Source organism: Acanthochromis polyacanthus, chromosome 17 (assembly GCF_021347895.1).
Source record: "Acanthochromis polyacanthus isolate Apoly-LR-REF ecotype Palm Island chromosome 17, KAUST_Apoly_ChrSc, whole genome shotgun sequence".
Classification (NCBI taxonomy): domain Eukaryota; kingdom Metazoa; phylum Chordata; class Actinopteri; family Pomacentridae; genus Acanthochromis; species Acanthochromis polyacanthus.
The window spans coordinates 33,223,084-33,240,904 of NC_067129.1; the positions used below are offsets into that span (position 1 = coordinate 33,223,084).

General features: G+C 38.1%; 1 protein-coding gene across 2 annotated transcripts in view; it reads left to right on the forward strand.

Annotated features, from left to right (window-relative positions):
• tmem132e (transmembrane protein 132E) overlaps nucleotides 1-17,821 on the forward strand; it is a 627,726-nt gene that overhangs the window by 509,015 nt on the left and 100,890 nt on the right. For both annotated transcript variants that reach the window (XM_051937379.1, XM_022189115.2), the window contains exon 3: nucleotides 14,287-14,427. In XM_051937379.1, the coding sequence (XP_051793339.1) occupies nucleotides 14,287-14,427 (141 nt within the window). The remainder of the gene's footprint in view (nucleotides 1-14,286; nucleotides 14,428-17,821) is intronic.

Consider the following 17,821-nt stretch of genomic DNA (forward strand, 5'->3'; position numbering starts at 1 on the left):
CATACCTTCATGGAATGGAATTTGTTGTGTCTGCAGCAGTTGTCTGTAAAGTGGAACTAATGGAGCTTCTGCCTCCGACGGCCAAATTTAGCCGCTGAGGAGAGCCCCCGTTTCTGCCGTAATGCAAACGGGAGTGCAGCTAATGCCTCTGAGACGTTCAAGTGCTGACATTTTAGTTGTTTATTTACTACTCTGCCTTGTACGCTGCTAAAGGGACTGAGCCCGACTCCATCCATCAGGGCTTCGTTCGCCTCTACAAGCGATCAAATGTTTCTTTAGTACGAACAACAAGTCGCTTGTGAATGTCAGACGCTGAAGTCCAATCTGCCTTTCATTTGAGGGAATTGTAGTCAGAAATGCACAAACACCACAGCTGGGAGTCGTAGTTAATGAGGAACAGCAAAGAGAGATGTGAGGAACACCAAAAAATACATCAGTCAGTCAATCAATCAATCAGTCAGTCAGTCAGTCAGACTGTAGACTTATACGACTTTATTAACCCCTGGAGGGAAATTAAGATGCTACAGCAGCGTAGATATTCAATAAAGGGGTAAACAATTAGATGACACAGAATATTAGGCTATAAAGTGAAGGTATGATCAAATAAAATCAAGTGAAACAAGCTAAAAATATATAAAATATAATACAGAAAAAACTGACAGAATATGCAAATGAGAATGTTTGGATGTGTAAATTCCATTTATTCATGTAGCACTTTTTATACAATTATAATGCAGCACAAGGTGATTTACAGAAAATAGAAATAAAAACAAACGCTGTCCGATATGACATTAACAAGGAGGAAACGCCAGATGAGATAAATGAAATAAAAGGAGAAATTATTAATAAATCTAATTAAATCAAAATTATTTAAAACCATAATAATAAAGATTAAAAGTTCAAATGAAGTAAAATAAATTTCAACCAATTTTTGATGTCCTGTTTTTTGTTAACTTACATGTAAAAACTTGTAAAAACAAACAACAGAAATTATATTTTAGAACTGGTAATTTGTTCATTTACAATGTCTGACTGTGAAATAGCATATTTCTTTCACATTTACCTAAATCAGCAAATTGTTTTGTTTTGTTTACAAATATTTGTCATTATTTGTAAGAAAACTATGTAAATTAAGGATTTTAAGTTGGTAAAAAATAAATCAATAAAATCAACAAAAAAAGTTGAACTTATTTTTAGATTTAGCTGTTTTGGTAAAAATATAGGTAAAATAAATATAAATTAATTTCTGTTGTAAAAACAGAATAAGAAATGATACAAAAAATAAAGCAATAAACTGCGCATTTAATAGACTAAAATATGTAAGTAAGAGAATAAACAGAGAAATCAATAAATAAAATTAATAAATTACTAACTGTGCGTTATTTTTTAAAACTTGGCTGCTCCACATTGTGAAGATTTGAGTTTCAATTTCAGAGAAAAATAAGAAATTCCATAATCCTGTCCATGCAGCATAATATCAGTCATGACATTTTCAAAACCCTCTTCCAAAAATATAATAAAAAATAAAATAAAAATTAAATATTTGTTATTAAAATAGAGACAAATACAAACACAACTCAAATATTTAAAAAAGAATGAGAAATTTAAAAAAATTAAATAATAAACTGCAAATTAAATAGACCAAAACATGTAAATAAGTGAATACACAGAGAAATCAATAAATAAAATTGGGTGACATTTTCAAGCAACATTTCTCAGTCATGATTTTATATTCGTAAAGATGAAAGCGTCAGCGACCGCTTTTATATGTAATGTTCAAAAAATGTTTCATCATTTTGGTGTTTTTTACAAATCTAATAACCAAAAACATCAAAAAGCTGCCCCAGATGAAAGCTCTCGTGCCGTAACTAATAAAACATTTCCCTCGGTAGTGAAAAATGACCTCACAACACATCACTGATGCTTTACTTTACTGGCATCTTTTTAGAATTTATATAAAGAAGCTAAAAGTTGAGGAGGAGCTTCATCGATTCGTGACTTCAGAAGGTGAGAGCAGCGGCAGCATCTCTGTGGTTAATAATATAGAAATAAAATTAAGAAAGTCCTCCTCTGATGCATCTTTGCCACATGTTTGGGAGCCGCTGAATATGATGAAGAAACAGGAAGATGTTGAGACGTAGCGTCACACTGAACTTCATTTTCTGCTCCTGGTCTCCCAAAGCTCTCACAAGTTAAATACGAACTTAAAGGAGTTTTAGGGTTTTGACCACCTTGTTGGTTGCTGATTCCTTGAAGACTCTTCCTCAGATGCTCAGATTTCTGGCTTTAAACCATCAACGGATCGATTCTACTGCATGCTCTGCTTTCTCCTCGGTGCCAGACGTCTTTATTTCAGTTCAAATGCTTTATGACAGTGAACAGAGTCACGCAACCTGCTGCTGCAAATCAGACTCTGTAGAAAGTCCAAAACAGAATAATCTCCATATAGAAGCAATACATTTTTAAATTCATATGTTAACTATATAAAAACCGGTCAAAACTAACAGTTCAGTGTTATTTTCACTGTATTTTTAATTTGTTTAAAAAACTTTTCAGAATATTTTGTTTATTTATTTGTTAGTTTTCACTGTATTTAAATCAGCACAGAATAGATCTTTTAGAAGGAAGATTTTGGTCGTGTTAATTTACATTATAAATATAAAAAAAACAGGCCAAACTCACAATTCAGCATTATTTTCAAACTAATTGTCTTTTAAATAACACAATGGGTTTGTTTTTTAAAAAATTTCACCGTACTTAAATCAGCACAAACTGGTGCTTTCACAAATAGTTGCCATGATTTGTATATGTATGTCAAAGATGGAAAATTGGTTAAAATAATAATGATGAGAAATTTAAAAAAAAAAAATAAATAAATAAATGTAATTATTAAAAAACACAGACATTATTTAAAAGAAATAAAAAGTAAATTATGTATTAAAAATAGGCAAATAATTTTTAACTCTTATTTCTCAGTTTTTCCCTGTTTTGTCACATCACAGATGATAAAATCACAGAAAAGGTGTTAATTTACATGTTAACCATAAAAAACTGGCCAAAACTCACAGTTCAGTGTTTTTACAAATAAATTATTCTTTTAAAACATTTGGCTTACACTGTGTTTTTACTGTATTTAATTCAGGACAAAATATTTTTTTACAGATATTTGCAGTTATGTGTTTGAAAAAAATGTGTTAAGGATTGAAAATTGGTAAATAATTTTTAACTGTTATTTTTCTTTTTTGAAAGAAAATTTGCATATATTCAGGAAAAAATGTTTAAAAACTTTAAACAGTTTTCCCCATTTGGTTAAATTATCAATTTCTAGTAGAATCACAAAATATTATTTGTATAATTATTTTTATGTTTTAATTATTTTACATGTTGACTGAAACTGACTGACCAAAACTGCACAAAACACCTTTAAACTGTCATTTTTCAGATTTTCCCTGCTCTGTCATTTTACAGACAATAACTAGTAAATTCACTGAAAAAAGTAAATTCACATGTAAACCATAATAAACAGTAATTTATATTAATACATTAAATGTAAATAATCAAAAAGTGCCAATTTTTTTCAGGTATTTGCTGTTAAGTATATTAAAGAAAAATGCTAAATCACTTTTTAGACTGTTACTTTCTCTGCTTTGTTAAATTATTTAGTAGAACCACAAAAAGCAGGTGTTAATTCACATGTTCATTGTAAAAATCAGGCCAAAACTGTACAAGATCAAAAATGTAAATAATTTATTCTTATAAAATGTGTTTTTGTAAAATGACACTGTTCCACTGTATTTAAATCAGAAAAAAAATCCATTATTTTACAAACATTTGCAGTTACTTTCGCCAGTTTTTGAACAGTATTTTATGGCATTTTACTTTTTTAACATATATTTTCGGATATCTTTGCAACCAATTTCTGTCCTCATTTTTTTTTTTTACAGTGTATAGTGTTGCATTCACTTTTCTTCAGGAAAACTCTAAATATCTGTATAAATGAATGCACTTCTACCTCTGGTTAGATTGAAATTGGATAAAGTCTGCACTTGTTTCCACACATTTCTGACCCTTTTGGAAAATCTAACCATATGTAGCTCTATTTGTGCTTTATAAATAAAATATTCATTTTGAAAATATTCATCTTTAGGAACCTGAAAAGCTTCACCTGTATGCTTTTAAAGCTTTTTCCATCTCTTATTATTCTCTTCAATCACAACCATCACCTGGCAGCATTTTCAAATACTCCAAAAATGATGGATAGAGCTACTGAGGGGACGCCGGCAAACAAATGTTCCGGCATCAATCTTCAGACTTAAAGAGAATGTCAGGGCAGTGTTTACTGTGGTAATATCTTAACTTTTTCCTGGATCCGCTGCAATTATTTGGCTTACTCATTCCTTGTGTCGGAATGTGACTTTACTGTTTGTAATAATTACAGAGGAGCGTCTGCAGGAGCTACTTGGTTGGTTCTTGGTCTTGTTGTTTGGCGAGGAAACAGTTTGCTGTTAATAAGGAGGAATTCTCTCTTGCTAACTATGCCATAGGAGCCGCATTTATCACCGCGCCGCATTGCTTCATTTTCACATACAGGAAATAAATCAGCCCAGCATGTGCAAACCAGCAGCTGCAGTTTCAAATTTGTAATCTGCTCTGTGATATTTCCCCTGCTTCTCATAGTCTAATTTTCAGAGCCTCCCCATTAAAAAGTCTGTCCCTGGCAGGTTTGCACTCCCGTCTGGTTTTCCAGCTGTACATCTGTGTGATGCCGTCGAGCAAAAAACCCTCAAAGCTGTTTGCTAGTGAAGATAAACACCACAGATATCAAAGTGTTTGAGATGATTGATAAGATTGCCACTTTTTTTCTGAGGTGTTTGTCGCTGGAGAGTTGTCGTCTATAGGAAGCAAAGTGGCAGAGAAATGTGTAAGCGGTTATTGATGTTTTTAGGAAGAATAAGGTGGATAAAAAAGTCCCGGAGCAGCTCATAGTGCTAAAGGGGATTACTGAGGAAACCTGACTTTAAAGCCTGTTGTCCAGTTTGTCTAGTTGAGATATTCGGTAATCTTATTTTAATTATCTTTCTTTAAAAAAACATCGTGTAGACGTGTGTCCTTAGGCAACCGTCGGTCGGTTCCAGGTAGTGTGGTAGCCTAAGGACTGAACTCACAGTGTAATTCATTTTTTGGCTTCTCCGACCGCTGCTGCTGAATAAAGAACCGTTGGCAAATACCTGCACACTCAGATATGTATCCATCCCAATTAAATGAAATTGGAGTATTAATTAGCAGCAAACCAGGCTGTACAAAACATTCGAGCCAGTCTGTGCATCCTGTTGCAATTAAAGCAAGGATTCTTTTTGGCCTCGAACTGGGGAAAGCAGCTTTACAGATACATGTTATGAATCGATGATTGTTTTTAGTTTAACTTAAAGTTTGGATAAGTTTGTTCTTGGCACAAGTGTTGTCACTTGTCTCCGATCCTGTTTGTGATTTTGATCGATGGAATCTCAAGTTGTAGCAAGGTGAAGAGGGAGTACATTTTGGGAACTTTAGAGTCACGTTTTTGCTTTTTGCAGACGAATTAGTTCTGTTATAATCAGAATCAGCACCTAAGATCATGGTACTTGGCTGGAAATTGGTGGATTGCCCTTTTTAGCCTGATTTTCTGCCCCAAGTGTACTACTTTAAATATACTGGAATCTTGTTCATAAACCAAATGGAGCCATAGATGAACAGATGGATTGGTGCAACATCCTTAGGGGTGGAGTCGTTGTACCGGACTGTTGTGGTGGAGCTCTTGATTTACCAGTCGATCTACCTTACTTTACACCTATAGTTAAGTCCTTTGGGTAGCAACTTAAAGAATATATTGATGGATACAAGCGTCCAGAAAGAATTTCCTCTGTGGAGATATGGTAAGGAGGTGGGACATCCAGAGAGATCTTAGCATAGAATCACCGCAAGAGTTGAGGTAGTTTGAGCATCTGATTCAGATCAAGGCAACCATCAGAGGTTATCAGGTTAGAACTCATGGATGGATGGATGCATGGAAGGAAAGATGGATGGATGGATGGATGGATGGATGTCTAATAGTTAGTATTGTGTGGTGTGACCCACAGTCACAGACAAAAGTTTCCATCCACTTGTAACGACCATGTATAGTCGTGAGTTTCTAATAATGTCTTTAACTCTGATTTTTATGGCAGAATCATTACAACCCATGTTTTTTTCACACTAAATACAATCATGCATTTTAGTTCCTTATTATATTTATTATTAGATCTTCTGGAAAATCATCTGATGGGTCAAAAATATACCAATGTACCAATTTTGTCAAGAGGAATTCTCAACGATACAACCAGAAGCTTTAGGATGGCTACCAAAGCGACTTGTTAAAGTGAAAATGGCCAAGGGACATTTAACCAAAAGTTAACATTAAAGTACGTACACCAGATTTTGGTTTATTTCCATAAGAACGTTAATAAATCTACAAAAAGAACCAAACTGCATGCTTGTTCTTTGTGGCGAAAATTCCTGTGTTTCAAGTCGAGTTATTGGCGTCATTGTAAGGTCAAGACTGCCATGATGTACAAGTCTTTACAAGTGGATGTAAACTTTTGTTCATGAATGTAGCGGCTGTGAAGGACGTCGCAGCAGACTACTACAGCTTTTCCTCACACCGTTCACACAGTTAACGCCCTTTAGCACACTGTTAACACAACAACTTTCAGTATCAAACAACAAAGGAAACAATGAGGAGCAAAATGTGGACTCCTTTCATGCAATCATTTCAGGAGAACACTTTAGCACTTCCTTCTGTCTGTCTCCTTATTCAGAGATGGATCATTGCATTGATCTCTGAATTTCAAGCGAGTTACATCCAACACATTGCTGGGAACAAGATGTTTGATGCATTCCAGTGAGCATCTTTACAGACTCTGCATGTCCATACTGCATTATCATTAAGCCATGTGCCTCAGTGCACATATTATAACACCATGCCTGTTGTTTTCACTGTACGCCCACACACCGGCGGCTTCTTTAAACGCTCTCAACAACGTGCCATCGGGTGTTGGGTTGATGGTACTGTCCTCCATCTAAGCAACCACACACCTTAATTATCCAAAAGAGCATCATTTTCACCATCTTTCTCAGACTTTTCGTTTGGATCTGAATAGCTCTTTTGTAACAAACATCTCATACAGCATTCTTACATGGTCTATCAAGATTTAAAGTCTAACAATGCTTTTTTTTTTAACTGTCTGTCTCATTACACAGTGGAAAAATTCTACTTTTGTGACTTCTCTGCCCATTGGGGAAGTTCTTCTTCAAATGTCTTCAATAAATAGTCTTTAAGAGGGCCATTAAAGAAAAATCAGAGACTCGGGAGCCACAATTTGATTTAATCCTGGTTTGCATATTTTATTTATTAACAGCAGCCAGTTAGATGAAATTACAGTGTGTGGTGAGGCAGCTGACATGATTTCTGGCAGCTAGTGTCATAAATGGGTCATGAGGACATGGCGTTGATGCCCGGCGGAGAACAATCTAAACTCCCTCGCTGCGAGCTGCAACGAAGAGGCAAGCAAACTGTAATTAGGATAAGAAGTCGAGTAATTTCGTTGTGTTATGTCTTTAATGCAGAGTTTATGGCACTTTTGCAGACAGATGGGGAGCTATTTAAAGTGCCTTACAGCTCCAACATGTGATGAGTTTTTCCTCCAAACGCTGAAAAATAGATGCTGAAAGTCGACGGCAGCTGATTAGGACGTCGTGGTATCGATCAGCGGTCTTCAAGGACAGGACTTATTGTACAAGACAAAAATTGACAGCTCCAAGGAGATCTAGCAGGCAGCTCAGAAATCTGGCCTGGAATGTGTTGACCGAAAGCTCTCCTGTTTAGCAGTCCGGCAGCCGACTCGGAGTCTAATAGGTGTTGCCATGGCAGAAGGCATCTGTGTGGAATGAGTAAGTAATGGCTCAGTCTTAGCTGAAGTGGCTCACACTGCCTCTCCACTCTGCAGCAGCAAGCAGCAGAGATTTCTGAGAATTTGGGCGTGTGATATTGCTGCTTGCTGCTGTACAGCTTCTCCATTTGCAATGCTCTTTCATTAATCAGCATTAACACTGTTCCACGGGGAGTCTCGACTCATGTGGCGCTCCCACGGGTAGCGCTTCATCCCCTCTCATTTGCGGCGGGAAAATGAACCAGAGTCTGCCAAGAAGAAAAAAAAGGAGTGTCTGATTAAAAACATTGGTTCTGTACAATATGAGGACTTTCTCAAAAGATGATGATGATGAATATGTAGTGGCTTTTATAAGCTGCTAGGTAATGAATTCAAATACAAAGTATTACTCATCAGGGTTGCATCCTTCCCAGGAAATGCTCTGGAAATGGTTATGCCCCACAATAATGTGTAATTATCATCTTTTATGATTAGTATTTTTACAAGCTACAGTAATCAAGTAGCAACTGGGTCACCTCATTTAGCGAGCAACTGAGGGTATTACGTTTCCCCTTTTCAACTCACATCAAAGGCAGCGCGCTTGATCGGGATGGTTTCTTAAACGTTACATATTTCTGTTTCATCTTCCCTTGACGCGCTATATCAGATAATTACTGTATTTTCTCTAATGTGGAGGATTTGATGAAAGAACAAAATAAGAGCTGCAATAGCGAGAAACAATGTTTTAAAAACTGAATGTAAAACACAAGTCTGTTCGGTTCCAGTCTGTGAAGGGAGGTGATGTTTAGGACGAGGGGGGAAAAAAGGAAAAGCTTTCTTGAAGTTCAGTAATTATAGGTTTAGTCAATATTGCAGCTGCTAACACATGGGCCTTTTTGTTGGTCTAATTGTCATATTATCTTTCAGTCTATTGTAGAGATTTAGGGAAATGACATTTAGATTTCATTTCAGAGTTTGTTTTCAAGTCTAAAACTAGAAATTAGACGCTTGGAACTGACATTTTTCTGACTGCATTAGCTTTTACTTCCCGTATGGAGAGCTGAGTGTTCGGTTCGCTGGTTTTTGGGGAGATGAAACAACCATTTCCTGGACAGGAAACTCTATCAAAGCTGCAGATTCATTAGCTGCAGTTCCACAGATCCACAGACATGTGGAGGTTTATTAAAGTTTGCCATCAACAGGTTCCACTTTTTGCAGCAACAATCAGAAAGAGCCACAAGTTTCCCAAATTATGTCTTTCTGTCTCCATCCTCAGAGTAAAAAACAGCCTCACACATCTAAAGAAACCGGCACGCATGGATAAATGCCCCCAGATGGCGATTTTACAAAAATGCCCTTTCTAGGCGACTAATTTCTGTGTTTAACTTCAATCGGTTTGAAAACCAAAGTTGGAAAGCTGCAGGGATCTGATGCTAAATTGCCCCGTTTAAACACTGTTCACAAGCTGTTTGTTGTGTGTTTCTCAAAACCTCTACAACAAAGGTGAAGAGTGCAAAGTTAGCACCACCTTCAGATCCACAATAGCCACTTTAAAGGGACACACAGCAGACTGAAATAAACCGGAATCCTCTGTTAGCTTTTTCCAGAGCTTCACCCTCAGCTTTCAGATAGAGATGGTTATGTCGTGTGATAACAAGCGGTCGCAGCAGTGACACCTGAGCCACTTTCACTGGCTGATGAATGCATTTGAAAGCTCTGAACAAGCTTGTAAGTTGACCGAGCTCATCACACACGCTGATGCCAAGGTTAAGGGGATCTTTCCAGGCTCAAAATATTGGATGCACTTTTTATCTCTCAACCCGTCGTTCTAAATGATGACTCAGAGCCATTTGCAAAGCCAAGGTTATTCTTGTGGAGAAAAATAAAATAGTAACCAAAAGATCATGTCTGCAATTCACGCTCAGTGTAAACTCCCACTGAGGATACGACCTGAGTGTCCTTGGTGCTCATACACCACACAGCAGTATAATGTTTTTATATGAAAATGTCTTGTTATGCACCTCCACAAGCGTCATAAGCTTTTCTCCAGGTAATACCAAATTAATGGTCTGTCATGACTGCATTCTGAAGGATTTGTTCAAATGCTTCAACCAGCTGCTCTTCACATCCCACTTCCTGCAGCCTGACAGTCAGCTTTCTTTCAACTAGGACCAGCATCTCCCTCTAACCTTAAAGACGAATTCTAGCACCTAGTCATAGTCATAGTCATAAAACTAGGCCATCTGCGCGGTGGGAAGGTGCAATTATTTTTTGAAATTGGCGACCCACACGACAAGAGAAAAGGGTGGGCTGTAAAGTGAAAATGCTACAACGAGAAGGATGCTCTGTGATCTTTTGCTTCCAAGGCTGCCTCCCGATTGGATGGGCGTTGACCCGGGTTACTGTGGAGGCGGGCCAATGACAGACAAGGACGTGCAGAGTCTGGATTCTACAAAAACAGGCTCATCTCATTACAGGCAACATGTAGGGAAGTAAGGAATAGTTGAGATAGTGCAGACTGACTATAGATATACCTCTAATATAATGTTAGAAAGCCTGCTGACACTGGATGGAGCTGACCTTTATCCAAGTAGCTTCTGTGCCTCAATCTAACCAAACCTAACCACTGTGGAGAATCTTGAAAGGCAATGAGCTGTTTTGTTGTTAGTAGGTTATACTGATAAAAGTATTGTGAAAGACCTGTGACTAGCAGGCTAGTAACAGCAGCTAATTACAGATCGTTTCTATGAAGCCTCTGAACCCCGAAACCCACCTTCAGAATAATTAGTTTTTCAACTTTCCAGTCATTCTTGAGCTAATCATGTGTGATGTGTAGTCCACATGCAAAAGTTAACGACATCTAAGCTTAAAGTCAGGAAATGTGATCAAAATCCCTTTAATCTTCAAGTCTCATTTAGAAAAAATGGCCAAAAATAAAGTATTTGTACAAACAAAATTCTGTAAAAAAAAAATTTGCAAATTTAATGTTTATTGGAAAAACAATGACGCCATTAATGATTCAGCTACGACCAACAGTTATGTGACAACAATGCAGGGAATTTTCAGCTGAGCTAGGTTGAACTGCAGGCTGTGTTTACCCTGCACAGGTAGGAGGCAAGTTTGGATAAATTAGAAAATGATTAAGGACTCCTGCTTCACTTCAAATACAGTTTTCAACACATACACAACATTCAACCTCATATGCAATACCTAAATAACAGTGTGCAATATATTCTTTTACTGTCTGTTGTTGTTGCTAGGTACTGAACTCTATACACCATGTCAGATTCCTTGTGTGTACTCATTTGGCAATAAATGCTTTTCTGATTCAGATTTTTTGATTCTAAAATATCTATAGTGTGTAGAGCCAACATTTTTCCCCCAGTATGGACAACAATTGTGAATATTTGGAAAAATCTTGTCAATTTTTTATAATCTATTTTTGATTTTTTTGTGAAATAATCAAAGAACTCCAACTTTAATGTTATCATTGTTCATGATTTATCACAATATGCATTTTTCATATTGCACCAAAGACATTTTTTAGTTCCTTCTACTTATGGTCATGGTGGCTCTGTTTCCATACAGATGCAGAACTTCATATTGTCGTGAAAAATGAGCCCATAGAGATGAAAAATATGGCAGGAGCAAAACAAATTAACATCCAGAAACTGCTCCTAGGCTCAGAGAGTTAACTACAAGTTAAATACTATAAGCAAAAAGAGCGAAGAATAGAAGTGATAACGTTAAAACACAGATAGTGTACGAGCTGTGTGCCTATTCTGGCTAAGAGGGTTGAACAGCTTCAGCTGAAAGTCAATTGCTTTTCCCGAATCATGGTTGAGTGGTCGATGCACTGAGCTCAGGTTAGCGTAGCAAATGGAAAAGCCTCAGCGGGACTTCAGAATTTTTATCTGTCAAAGAAATAAATGGAACGATCCGGAAGATGTTCGCAGCAGCCTCCGACTTTCTGCCGAATGTAAATGAGACGCTTGAGAGGAAAAATATGATTTAGGTAATGCTTTCGGAGAGTTTGTTCAGAGAGAGCTATTGTTTGTCAGAGTGGAAATGCAGTGATCTCATGGCGGGAGCAGAAAAACAGCTGTGTCTTCCTGTAAACAAGGAGAAATCATTAAGATCCCCAGAGTTTTGCCTCCAGGAGAGCAGAAAGCTGGCACTCACATTTTCATAACCAGCGGCCAATCCTGTCTGATGCTTCCCATATCATTATTATTTAGGCCTTAATGCAGAATTTAGAATAATTTCCCCAGCGTCTCAGAGCACAGCGTAGTAATGAATAGTCTTGGATGCACAAAGCAGACAAACAAAAGCCCAATACGTTAATAATTCATCTCTGTCTTGTATTTCATGAAAATGAGCCGGTCGGATCGATAATCTCCTTCGACTGTGCGTGTCCACAGATGAAACTCTCCTCCCCATCATGGATCAGGGAAGCGTCTCGGGCGTGGCTCTGTGGTCAAATAACCTGAAATCACAATAACTGGGCAGAAAATGCTTTTGCTTTGTTTTTCCTCGTTGCTGCTGCTTGATGTTCTGTCAGTGGACAGCTGAATGGCATGTGTCTGTAAAACCACGGAGGCAAGGCGAGACGAGGCGAGACGAGACGGCCCAAGTATTCAGATCCATTCGTCTGGTCTCCCAGACGCAAATTTTGTACGCTGCCTTCGTTTTGTCTTCAGTTAAACTGAAGAATTGCCAAACAGCGGAGGTCTTCAGCATCTTGTCTTGTGTTCATGCAACGAAGTGAAGCGTGACGAATATTCGGATGCCAAAATTAATATCCGGATACCGCCGTAGCAAACGAATATTCGGATATTCGGGATATTCGGGTCCAGCCCTAATCAGGAGAAGTGACACAGATGGAGCAGCAGTTCATGCAAGCAATGCCAGCACCAGTCCTGACGATTCCTCTGATATTCAGGTATATATTGTAGTTGCGAGAGCGGTCAGGTTTAGATTACAGACCAATATGGAGACAACTCGTCTGCTCAGTCAAATCACAATAGACAGTATCTAATTATGACCAGATCAGAGTCCTGGCACATCTTCCTCCTACAGCGTCTTCCTGTCAGAAGACAGTTTGGGGTGACAACAGCCTACAGCTGCAAGGAAATACCTTAGAAAAGAGGAAGAGTAATCTTTCCTTTCCACTAAACATGTCAAATTTAGTTAAAAAAAACAAATAATTTAAGAATATGATATGATATAAGAGCCTGACAAAGAAAAGTCCTTGTTGCATAATGGATGCCTCACTGCAGCATCACACTCAAGGCTTGTATCTTTTGAGTCTTTTATGCACTTATTTATGTATTTACAGTATGGAGTTCATATTTATTAGCTTTACATGCACATACTTCTGTTACGTTGCAACATAAACGATGAAAAGATGCTACGGATTTATGCATGTATCCTGTTCACAGGTGGTTTGGTATGAAAACATGCAAAATCTCTGCAGACGTGTGGCTGTATGTGTACGTATGTGCATGTGGATATTGCTGGGTGCATTGATGCGTACATGTACATCACATATCCTGTTTCTATCCCCGTTGGGCAGGACTGAGAGATGCTGCAAGTTTGGATTTGTACTTACAGTTCGATGTACAGTCCTTCAGTGTTAATCATTCAAACAGTTCATGGGGAATATATTAAAAAATAAATCTAAATTAAATATTAAAACCTTGCTTGTTGCAGTAAAACAGTGCAGCGTTTGCAGTATTCCACTTGGTGTTGTTGCACCTCTGGCCCATTTAATGCCAACACCTGAAATATTAACAAGCAGCGGTGTGAGTGTATGAGTGGCTTCCAGGTTCAGACGTTCTCCCTGCTGAGGTGTCCTTGAGCAAGAAATATGTGAATTCATGTCAGCTGGAGGGCTCCTGTTCTCCTGGTAACCTTGACCTACCTATAGAGAGTTCTCTCTGAGGAGATGAGGGTTAAGGAAGGAAGATTTCACCTCGAAATCAGTCATGATGTTTGGGAAACTGTTGTTAATATGAGCTGCAGTTGCTTCCGGGTGTTAAAAACACAGCGTAAATGTCCGGTGGGTTCGGTCCAAAGCCTCGTAGATTAGATTTTATAGAAAGTGTTAGTGATGGCAGTGACCTGAAGTGGTCCCAGCCTTCTGCTTCCATGTATCACTGCACTGTCATCCTCATTCATCTCTGTTATTGATTCATCTGTGGAATTGCTTTTGCTGCGACGCAACGCGAGGAGGAGGTCTGCTGCACACGGAGGGCGTTCACCTCTGACCTCGCCCGTAAATCATCCCCTCTAATAAAACTGACTGATCCCATTCTTTCTCCCCTTCTGCCGTTTCCTGCAGGGTCAAAGCGAAAAAAGGAGTGAACCTGCTGCAGACCAAGTCAAAGAACGCCCAGTGGAAGGTGGACTGGGAGGTGCAGTCCGGCGCCAAGCATTCCATCACCACCATCGATGTGAACAAGAACAAAGCAGTGAAGCAGGGGTAAGTCAACAGCCCCGGGCCTAAACACACAGCGTCTGTCTCACCAACTACTGCAGCTGCAGCTGTTGATTTCCGCCCCGCTCCTGCCACACAAAGACGAAAATATTTGTCTTCCTTAACGGCGAACAAAAGGCTTCCAAGAGGTTTTCATTTTCAGCGGTGGCTGGCTGATTAAAGGCAGCCTTTTAAAAGCGCTTCGTGACTGCACCAGCGAGATGAAACACACCTTTGACCCAAAGCAGCGACTGAAGCACCTTCGGCTTTATGCCACAAAGTTAAATGAGGAGAAATGTTATCTGTTTAGTCTGGCTACATGCGTCGGCTAATTTAGTTTACGTGGAGACATGAGGCGGATGAATCCACTGCTGCCATTAAAATACCTTTGAGATGAGATCTTGTCTGGGTGCAGTAATTATGCCAAAGTTCCTCAAAAGAGTAGAAACACTCAGTGACAGTGATCTAGTGTCTGTCGGGACAGTAAAGGATTCTGTTTGACCAGAGTCTAGCGAAACCAGAGGAAACTAATGAAGCTCAGATCTTTGGCCTGTAAACCATGTGGAGGAAACTCCCTTCTAACTTTGCTCTTCTTCAAGACTGAAAGGCTTGAGTTACCTTAAACAATTTTTCAGGGCCTTTCTTTGATCCAATAACATTTTTACTGACAATTTGCCCATTTTTCACGGCAATATAAAATCCTAAACCTCAATGGAAACAACACAATCGTGGCTAGAAGTAGAGAGAACTCAAACATTTAGTGCAGTATAAAATAAATATTCTGCTATAAATTATTTAAAAAGTAAAAATGAAAGTGGAGTTTCTTTGATTATTTATTTTGCAAGAATTGAAAAATCCTTTCTTCCAAATGCCAGCAAGTGTTACTGAAACGGGAGAAAAATATTGTCTCTGCTTAGTGAAGACATTTTACTACCTACATGTTTATTTGTTTTCGTACTTAAAGCTGCTGTCCGGAGTTTCCGTTTGTTTTCAATTTATGTATCATTTTTTAACAAAGCTTAAATGTGTTAGTCTAGTTCGATACTATAATATAAAGTTAGTATAACGCGATATGAAAATTTATTCCTGAGCTCGGCCTTCCTCTCATAGACCCCCATGTTATTCCAAAAAGCGCCGGTCGCTGCCGACCAATCAAGTTCGAGCTTCAGCTTTGTCATGCTGTCAATCAACGGTTACGCGCACAGCAAGCAAGCCCATGCAGAGGTGGGCGAGCTACGCGCTACACAACCGCGCGCACATTTGTTTTACTTGTGGAGGAGCTGAGAGAGCATCAGGGCTCAGCAACTTCCAGAAAAGTTACCAATCCCACGGCTTGTCAGGCCAAGAGACTGCAGGACGTTTTTTGGCTCGGGGTGCTCGCGTCGCTCCCCGACCACGGCCTCCATAGCCCGCCTGACGGCTTCGTTTAGATGCCTGACCTCTGGAGGAAGATGTTGGGGCGTCTGGGACATACTCTTCGTCAGAGGAGTCATGCAATTCTGAACTCTAGATAGAAATAAATAAACAATGTAACACATATCCACGCGTAAATGCACTAAGTTTGATAAACAACGTCATCGAGAGGGATACACGAGTGTAATCACATATTGAAACTTTACTCGTTCATCCTAGCAGATTCATGTTATTTTGGTATTAGGACAAGTTAGACTCAATACAGAATTCTAACGTAATTCCTTTATTATTTACTAAATGTACTAAATGTAGAAGAGGGGAAAACAGCAAAACAGGCAAGATGCTGCAGCACTCTGGGCACTCCTCTCATGTACTGCGCGCGTGCACAAATAAAGGGGCGAAATCAGAGGGAGGGAGGGACCAACAGTGTTTTGGGAGACGCTGCGATTCAAACTCCGGACAGCAGCTTTAATTCCTCTCTCCTCCGCGTACACAGCCTGCAGAGCATCATAGATCAACTGAAAACTCCTTGAATTTTTGTCATGTTAGTGTTGCTCACAGCTGAGTCGCTGAGGACTTTACTTTTGCCTTAATAAGCTCAGAATTTTAGATTTTTTACAGAATCTGGTTTGTGCAAGTGGCTTATTTTTGGAAACCATTTAAAATAAAGTAATTCTGCTCTAATATGCCACAGATCAGTTGCTCAGCACTTGTTGGAAAGTTGAACATCTGGCAAATACATCTGTTTTTACACTCTCTGACTCTGAGAAATAGTGGAATTTTGATATTTTTAGGTCAAGAAAATTACAGGGTTTGCTTTTTTCCCAACATCTTCAGTAAATATTGAACTTTTTAAACAACATGCCACACAAACTGACCAGCTAAGAGGATTACATCAGAGCATTTGATGTTTATATTAGTTAAAACATTAGATTTAAAAGGTAGAAAGAACTCAAAAATGTATTTAGTGCGATATAAAATAAATATTATCCTATGCATCATTTAAAAAGCGGAAATAAAAGTTAGGTTTCTTCAAATATTGATTTTGCAAAAATTTTTAAAAAATCAAAAAAAAATGTGGGTGCGAGCAGCTTACAAAAACTGGAGAAAAATAGTGACTCTGCTTGCTAGAAATATTTTACGGCCTTCATATTTAATTAATTTCTGTATTTGCCCCCTAGTTACTCTGTATAAACAAGTCTGGAGTTCAACCCAGTTTAGCTGAAAAATCCCAGAGTTTTTGTCATGTAGCTGTTCGTTTTTTGAAGTATTAGTTAATTATTGCCATTTTTTTAAAATTACATGGGGTTTTTTTCTACTTAATATGATTCAAGCAAACAGCCGATTTTTGACAAATTAAAAAAAGACAGATAAAATTACAAAAAATATGACAAAGATAATACAAGAGTAGTTCAAGAAATGAGAAAGTTACAAATCTAGAGAATCTCTCTGTTTTTCCAGTTTCTGACTCCGAGAAACAGTGTAATTTTGGTCATTTTATTTCATTTTTTTCTCTAAACATTCTTTTCAAACCTTCCAGCAGGTTTTGAGGTCCACAAAATAAAAGGACTTTCCCAGCATCTTAAGTAAATATTCTAATTTTGAAACATGTTTCACAAACCCACCAGCAAGTTTTTGAGTTAATAGGATTAAATTGAGACTTTTGATGTTTATATCAGTGAAAAATAATTCCAATAGCAGCAGATTTTACCTGCTGTCTTACTAATTACTTAGTAGGAAGTGTTTCAGTCTAAATTGGGGATCTAAAGTGACCAGGACTAAATTTCTGGATGTTTACAATGGCTTTGAACTACTTTGTCCTGATGGATGCTGGTTTTTTTTTTAGTTCAAGCACTGTCTAAAAGTTGAAAATCGGGTTCTTTTTGCACCATCTTAAGTAAATATTGAAATTTTGAAACAATGTGTCACAAACCCACCAGCTCAGAGAATTAAATTGAACTTTTGATGTTATATTTTAAAATCCAAA